The 8,599-nt window shown below is 41.7% G+C and overlaps 1 protein-coding gene across 1 annotated transcript in view; it reads left to right on the top strand.

Moving 5' to 3' along the window:
- The first annotated feature begins 257 nt into the window (after window positions 1-257).
- Window positions 258-8,599, top strand: part of pmepa1 (prostate transmembrane protein, androgen induced 1) — a 60,482-nt gene continuing 52,140 nt past the window's right edge. Inside the window, exon 1 of the mRNA XM_079680077.1 lies at window positions 258-811. Within this exon, the coding sequence (XP_079536203.1) occupies window positions 721-811 (91 nt within the window). The 5' untranslated portion in view covers window positions 258-720. The remainder of the gene's footprint in view (window positions 812-8,599) is intronic.

Genomic DNA, 8,599 nt, shown 5'->3' with positions numbered 1-8,599 from the left:
TGAATAAAACTAAATTGTGTGTCTGAAAACAGCAACAAAATGGCCTACTTTGATGATTAAAGTGTTAGTGTTTGTCAATTCATCGACTTGTAGTAATACTTTATTTGTCTGTAGGCCTATCTGCTGTTTGCTCCTCTTTGTCGGCTTTGTAAGGATTGTGTTTGCTAAAAAGGCAAGTGGAAATTGGAAATGAGAGACAGACCCAGACAGAGAGGAGGGGGGAGGAGGGGGGGAGTGACACTGAGAAATCCCTGGAGACAGACAGAGAGAGAGAGGGAAGGGGCGAGGGAGAAAGAGAGGAGCAGACCGACGTCCGTTAGTAGTTTAGTCGCCGGTCACTCGGCTGAAAACACGGATCCATTACATCTCTAACGGACGGAACCGGACATTTAAACTAGTTTCAGCGACATGTTTTTAGCTTAGCTGCGTTCAAACTACATGTAGCCTACCGGCTGTACCGACACTTCTGTAGTAGGCCGACAGACAGATAGGCAGATAAATATATACATTTCGGAGGAAGAGGAGGAGAAACCGGAGCGAGGAGGAGGAGAGAACCGAAACAGGAGGAGGACGACGGAGGGGAAGGAGAGGAGGCTGGAGAGAAAAAGGGAGGATTTTTTGGGGGGGAGTTTGGCGTAGTGTTGTTTTTTGGGCTCCTCTCCTCCAGCCTTTTCCCCTGTCTGGAGAAAAAGCCTAATGGTTGACTTCAGGAGGCTTTAAATGAACTTGATGGGTGTTTTAAACGCCACCGCCAATGTCTCCTGTACATGTAACTGCAAGCGCTACACCTCGCTCCAGAGCATGGAAATCAGTGAGTAAATTACATTCACTTTTCTTGTGTTTTTCGTTCACTTTAGCTATGTCTGTAAATCGAAACTGTCAAGCTACACACTCGTTTCTGTACTTGGGCTTCTCACAAATACAGAAAGAAGGAGCGCATTTTCTTCATTTTGTTTTTTAGGTGTCACTTTTTGCCATAGGCGATGTCGGACTGTGTTTCAGTGACATGAAACATCACAAAATGTGACCACTCTTTCATTTTGAATCTAGTCAAACTTGTAGGTGAGCTCAGCTGAGTATGTATTAACGTTGTTCAGCTTGTGTACAAACTTCTGTTCATGGCGGCCCATGAACTGGGGCTCGGTCCCCATGCGGAGGACCTGGGTTCGAGTCTTGTTCGGGACCTTTTTCTGTGTCATTCTCTCTGTTTCTCCCCGTTTAAATTATGTCTCTACAATAAGATTGCACAACAAATATTATGTTAGGTCACATGCTAGCCTCTTTAAAATACGTTATGTTTTCTCCTCAGTGAACCTTTAACCAGTTTAATAAGGCTTGATTTTGAACTTGAGCCAAAACTGCCAGCTTCCCATCTCTTTCCTTACAGCCGGATTGTTTAAACAGCATGTGTTGCCTCATTAATATCGTATCCATGTTTATTATATGTGTTTTGTTCACTTTGAACGCCTAGTTTGACAAAAAGTGTTATTTTTTTGTTGGGGTTTCGCAGCCGCTGGCGTTGTGTCTGATCTCAGCTTGCTTCATTTGAACGTATACTCCGCCTTTCCGCTGGGATTTAAGGGTAAAAATACAACTTTAAGTGTATTTAAACTACCAGGAAGTTACAGTTGAGGACATGGAAAGCTGGATATCAGAGGAAAAGGTGTGTTTGTTCGGTGGGAAAGGGGGGAGTTGGAAGTTTTGTCGCCGCTTTGTCGTCATTCGAGTAAAGCCAGACGGGTGTCTAGCCGTCTGCCCGCGCGCGTGCGTATGTGTGCGCGTCCACGTGCATGTGTGTGGTCGCATCCGGGATATCCTTGTGTATGTGTTTTATATATGAGTGTGCTTTTTGGTGTGTAACTGTGTGTGCTTTTTGCAAGGCATTTCCCGGGTTAGGAGTGTTATTCCCACTGGGGAAACACACATGCTGGTACAGTCACAACACTGAAAGGTCATCTAGATGAAAGCTGTGTGTGTGTGTGTGTGTGTGTGTGTGTGTGTGTGTGTGTGTGTGTGTGTGTGTGTGTGTGTGTGTGTGTGTGTCTGTGTGTGTGTGTGTGTGTGTGTGTGTGTGTGTGTGTGTGTGTGTGTGTGTGTGTGTGTGTGTGTGTGTGTGTGTGTGTGTGTGTGTGTGTCCAGCTGAGGTCAGGAGCAGGGCTGACTCATGAGTGTTCTTTTCCCCATAATGACCGCCTCGCTGCACATTATCCCTTACATATTCAATCGCTTGCATATAGACTCTTATTGCACTACTCCACTTTTTTACAATTTTACAATTTTTCTTTTTGTATTTACTTGCTCTATTTGTTCTGTTTTATTTTGTTGCACTGTTGGAGGAGCCTGTGACCTAAGATTTTCATCGTCATAGCTACACTGTAGCTATGTTCGTATTACCAATAAAAGCCTTGAATTTAAAATATCCATAATAGAAGCACGCCTTTTTGCTCACAAAGCAAGAGGACTTCATGTGGGTTTAGTTTACACAGCTTACATCCAGACTAAGAAACATGTGCATGGTTGGACTCACCATGGTCTGATAAATATCAATAAATAGCCAACTTAAAAAAAGTTTTAAGATGATAACGTGACTTCCTGTCTCTTGAAAATACAAAACCTTGTGCAGGACTATTTGTATTCTGACTTTTAAAAGAAGCATGACTCAATGACTCCTCAGCCTGTTTTCACAACCTAAGATCTATTTAGAGGCCGGTTATGTAGATATCTTGACAGGCTTATTATGATTTTCCAGTCTTAGATTTAGAGGAGAAGATAATTGAGAACACTCTGCGTAATGTCTTCCTCTCATTATGTGTGGGATGGGTTCAAGTGGGTGTCATCAGACATTTACTCACCATGCAGCTAACTTGAAATGACGTTCTGTCCTCAGGAGCCTCAACAGACCAGGTTAAATACCAGTAATAACATAATATGTACTAGTCTTTTTGAATTCATTATAGTTTTGGTATAGTTGTTCTATAAGTGAGTGTTATTTAAAGTATTCTAGTAGTAATAGTTGGATGTAATAGTAAAATAACTCACAGTAGTTTTGCAGACTCATACGAAGATCTTAGCTCCTCAAAAAAACTAAAGAAGCCTGGCTTTAAAAGTTTTTGAAAAAGGACATGGGTCATTGAATGCACCAACTGCCTTGAGAAAGTGTGACAATAAGCAACCTTTAAAGGCCCCATGACATGGCCACTTCTACTTATCATAATTCCATTGTTGAGGTCTACTAGAATAGATTTACAATGTTCAATGTTCCAAACTCACATTGGTTTCTCATACAGCATCTCTGTATAGTATGTGTATTCACTCTCTGTCCTAAACGGCTTGTTGGAGCTCCTGCCCCCCCCCCCCCTCCCTATGAGCCCACTGTGCTCTGATTGGTCAGCTCGCCCACTCTGTTCTGATGGGTCCACCACCGTTACAGCGGAACATCAGTGATTATGTGTTACGATGGCGTTTGTTAGCAACCAGAAAATGACACCAGTAATGTCAAATAGATGAGAATGATGCGTGGGGTCAGGGTGCCGTGTTGGCGGGACGTTGCGGGGCTCGCTGCTGTGAGGAGCGGACAGTGTGAGCTGGATTACTGGTGTTGTTTCCTGGTTGCTGCATGGGCTCGGCGAGACAGTGAGACACCGCAGAACTCAGCCTGAGCACACACACACACACACTCACAGCCAGGCTGTTCGCCACACATTCACAGCCTGAGAAAAGATAAGGCTGTGTGTGTGTGTGTGTGTGTGTGTGTGTGTGTGTGTGTGTGTGTGTGTGTGTGTGTGTGTGTGTGTGTGTGTGTGTGTGTGTGTGTGTGTGTGTGTGTGTGTGTGTGTGTGTGTGTGTGTGTGTGTGTGTGTGTGTGTGTGTGTGTGTGTGTGTGTGGAGCTCTGCGGATTGGTCCATTTGGACCTGGGTATCGTTACGTCACTATACTCAGGAAGAAACAATTGGAAAAAGAGAAATCTCCAACGAGGCGTTTTGGGGCAGCATAGACAGGTATTTTCTGTGTTAGAGTTTTACTCGCTACAGGGTGTACTTTGAGGGTGACTCTGCAGAACGTTTACATGCAGAAAAACCTACATAACACACAAGGGGACGGGTAATAACCGGAAAAGCATGACATGGGACCTTTAACATGATTCAATTATGCTGTGTCATTGAATTTAAGAAAACTGCCTGAAAAGACCTCACATTTGATGTTTAGGAACTCGAAGCGATGGGAACCCTGATTATCTCTATTATTAGCAATGCCAAATGGCTAATGGCCAAAGGTATGACGACTCCAAGACATCACAAACCATCAATCTGCATCTCTCAAAAGTCTTGTCTGTTCTTGTTTTTAGTTTTAGCTTTGGATTTTATTCCAAAGATTGTATTGCTACACAATAAATCATCACAATGTCAATTGACACGATAACAATTTGCAAAAGACTATGATATTGCACATTAAGTATACTGTAGTAAACATTTTTTGCCTGATACACATATAAGCCATTATTATTAAAAAAAATCGTTCAACTTGGAATGTGTTGTATTTGAGCAGAATATTGAAAGCAGCAGAAAGTAAAGTACACTTTAATCAGATTATTCATTGCAATTGCGATATTCAACACATTCCCATATGTCTCTTCACACGGTGCAGCGCTAGTTGAAGTCAGTTCTTCCTCACCAAACTGGAAAAGCCATTTATTTTTCAACAGGAAATGCTTTCATGTTAAAACATGAGAGGGAACTCTCCTAACTGTTGCCATATTCTTTTTTGGATTATAAACACACCTTTTCATTTGATTGTGAATGTGAGCAGTCTACCTTGACTTAACACAAGACAAATACAGAATGCAGACGCAGTTCCTCAGTCAGAATGCAGACACGGTGTTTAGTCTGGAAGACAAAGGGAGGGAACCAGATAAAACAAAGGAAGAGAGAGGGAGGACTGCAGAGGGAAGAGTATGTCAACACTTTAGAAGACAGGAACAAGGTGTCAGCAAAAGAGAAACCAAAATAGGCAAAAAGAGAATTCCTAGGGAGTTGCAGATTGTGTAGGAGTTGATGGAAGCTACGTTTGGAGGCTAACGATGCATCGGCTCTGTTTATGAAGCCAGATTATGTGTAAGGTGTTTGAGCTGTGCTGGACAGTATGCAATGGAGTGTGACAGGGTGGATGAAAGACACAGGATAATCCACGATTTACACTTCAAATGTGCTGATCAAAGGACGATGTAGCGAGAAAAAAGACAGGCAGGCTTTCCCTGTTAAAAATAGATCCATAACTTGGGAAAACAGCTATTATTTGGTCTCAAACATCTGTTATGATGTTAAATGTAGAACTTGAACAACAAAAATGACCTGTACAAAATGAAATCTAAAGCATTATAGGGATATAGCTGCTTTATTAATATATCTCTTAGCTTAAAATGAATAGCTTTTATGTTTTCATTATTAAGTCTTATTAATAGACAGGCACCTCAAATTAACATGCTGTCCCTTTAACTTAAAAGCTAGGATTTAGACATTCAATATGGCATATGTGATTTCGTAATTAGGGTGTCTCTTAATCTAAACAAAAGAAAGACGCAGTTTTGTTGCGTTGTGGAGTTTATCATTTATTAGTTTTTCCTTATTAGGATTCTTTAGTTGTTCTATGTCCAGGACGTTTTTGACCAGGAGCCGAATTATCCGTAGAGTTCTTTAATGCTGTTTGGTGGACAAAGTGGGCTGCTAACTAAGCTACCGCTAACGTTAGCTCAGTTTGTTTCTCTGGTAATTTAAGATCCCTGCGTCCGATAACTCAAATTCTTCACCCGGGTAAAAAACAGAGCTATAAACAGACATAATAATTTGAAAAATGTTACATGTTCTACCTTTAAAATGCTTCAAAGTCCTTGAATTAAGATAAATTCAGACTTCCCATTTATGTAAAGGCACTACAAAGACCCTCACCTCAAACCATCATTTACCGTCTCTGCCGCACACCGTCCCTCATCTGGATCTGTGAAGTTGTAATTGCAGGGTTACATATACCTGTTACACTCTGCTATATATGAGCACACACACACACACACACACACACACACACACACACACACACACACACACACACACACACACACACACACACACACACACACACACACACACACACACACACACACACATATGCAAAAACATCTGTTCTGAGCGGCAGACATCGCAAGTCAAAGCACATGACATCAGCATTACTCACAGGCTGGCTGTGTGTGTGTGTGTGTGTGTGTGTGTGTGTGTGTGTGTGTGTGTGTGTGTGTGTGTGTGTGTGTGTGTGTGTGTGTGTGTGTGTGTGTGTGTGTGTGTGTGTGTGTGTGTGTGTGTGTGTGTGTGTGTGTGTGTGTGTGTGTGTGTGTGTGTGTGGTTCAGCTGGAGGGTAGCTGTATTTATTTGGATTATTGAATTGGAGGGTAGAGGCAGAGTGTTCCACTGTGGCGTCGGGCACAGGAAGGACACGCTGTGACCGGGCATCTGGATCTGGCAAACACACATTCCTGCGGTGGTAAAGTCACAAGTTTGATCCTCACAGCAGCCCGTCTACCCATGAGCAGGACACTGAACCCCGACCTGACTTGTTCTTGACTTGTAGTTGTAATTTGGAATCCTATCACAATCACAATATGGATTTTTTCAAAATTCAAATCACAGGAAGCACAGTTGTTCTGAAATGCTAAATATGTAATAAAAAAAACTTTGGAAAAATATCCAACCGATCACCTTCTAAATACTACACACAACATATTTGTTTGCTACAGATAGTCTCAAGAAGTCATTTAATAAATGATTTTCAATGATAATAAGAATTATGATAAAAAATTGTAATTCCTTTCAATATCTTATACCTTTCAATAAACCCTATTATAATACCCTATAATAATAGGGTATTATAATAGGGTTTATTGAAAGGTATAAGATATAATACCCTATTTCAAACCCTATATCAGGTTAAGTTCAACCTGAAATAAACAGAAACAGCTAGATATATTCAAATTTGAATAAATATAGGGACTGGAGCTTTGTATTTCCTCTGTCCATGCTCAGACACCAGTTTGCAGAGAGCATGTTAGACAGACACCAGGCTAGTCTCACTGAGGCCTTCTGCCAGGTGACACAAAGCAGTAATGTTAATTAATTACAGTGAGTGTTACACCAGCCAAAGTCAGTGGGTTCACCTAATGATCTGCACATTGCTAACAAAAGGGAAAAAGAGCCGCTTTCACACCAATTACTTTGCCGTACTTAGTGCCCAGTAGGGGTGTAACGGTATATGTATTCGTACCGAAATTATTCGGTACGGGCCCTTCGAGTCGGTACAGGTGTGTACCGAAGTGTACCAAACGAATATAACGTTAAACGTACAAAATTGAGAACGTGAACACGTGCTGCGTCGCAGCATTCAGAGTAATTTGCTCACATTGGGTTCAACGCGTCATAGAGCGAGCAAGTCATTTCATTGGACGAGAGGCATACTATGAGAGCTGGTCACAGGGATGCGTTCAAATTTAGTCAGTAATTTGAGGAACTGTCGAAATGGCGAACGCAGATAAAGTTGAGCTCGAAAATCCTCCAGCACCATTGAAGTCTCCGGTTTGGGAACATTTTGGTTTCACAGTTACGTACAAGGATGACCGAACCAAAGCTGTTTGTCGGCATTGTTCAACTAAAATTGGTTACGCGGCTGGCGAAACATCAAGCTTGCACACTCATTTGAAAAGACATCACCCGAACATGAATATCACCGGTACCAAAAGAAAAAAGACTGAAGTGCAAACCCAACTCCCACTAGCATTTAAGCCTCCACCACTCGCAAAAAGTTCAGACCGAGCCAAAGCTATTACAAACGCCAAATATCCTTATGTTGCCATGTTAGCAAAGCGCTACCTGGCTGTATCAGCTACCTCTGTCCCTAGCGAGAGGGTGTTCTACACAGCAGGAGACATTGTTAGTGCCAGCAGATCTGCCCTTTCGGCAAGCAATGTGGGCAAGTTAATTTTTCTTAAAAAAAACATGAAAATACAATGACAAGCAAGTCATAATGCCAAACTGGTTGCTTAGGTACTAGTACAGTTCAAATACAGATTATTTCAGTTCATCGAAATGCTGCACCTTAATGTCTATTTTATTATATTTTGTATTTTTTTGAGTGAATACATTATTCACAGTTTAATAATAATTTAAAAAAAACAAAAAATATTTAATGTTTTGTGATAATTTTTTCTGCTGTACCGAAAACGTACCGAACCGTGACCTAAAAACCGAGGTACGTATCGAACCAAAATGTTTGTGAACCGTTACACCCCTAGTGCCCAGCACTAATGCTAATAATGCTAATGCCAGCAAATACAATGGCTGCTTCACAAAACTTTTCAGAGTTTTACGGGGCGTCGTTTGCAATTCGCCCAGCCAATCGAAATTGGTACTTTTTCTCCCCAGGATAGTACCACCTCTCTAGCAGGCACTAAAAATGTGGTTAAAAGTTCTCGGAACTAAGTACTCTTTTTGGTGTGAACGCAAAATTCCAGGCACAATCGGAACTAAACGGGAAAAGTACGGGTAAAAGTACTCCGGTGTG

This window comes from Notothenia rossii (genome assembly GCF_949606895.1).
Source record: "Notothenia rossii genome assembly, chromosome: 5".
Taxonomy (NCBI): Eukaryota; Metazoa; Chordata; class Actinopteri; order Perciformes; family Nototheniidae; genus Notothenia; species Notothenia rossii.
This window is presented reverse-complemented; position numbering and strand designations above follow the sequence as displayed.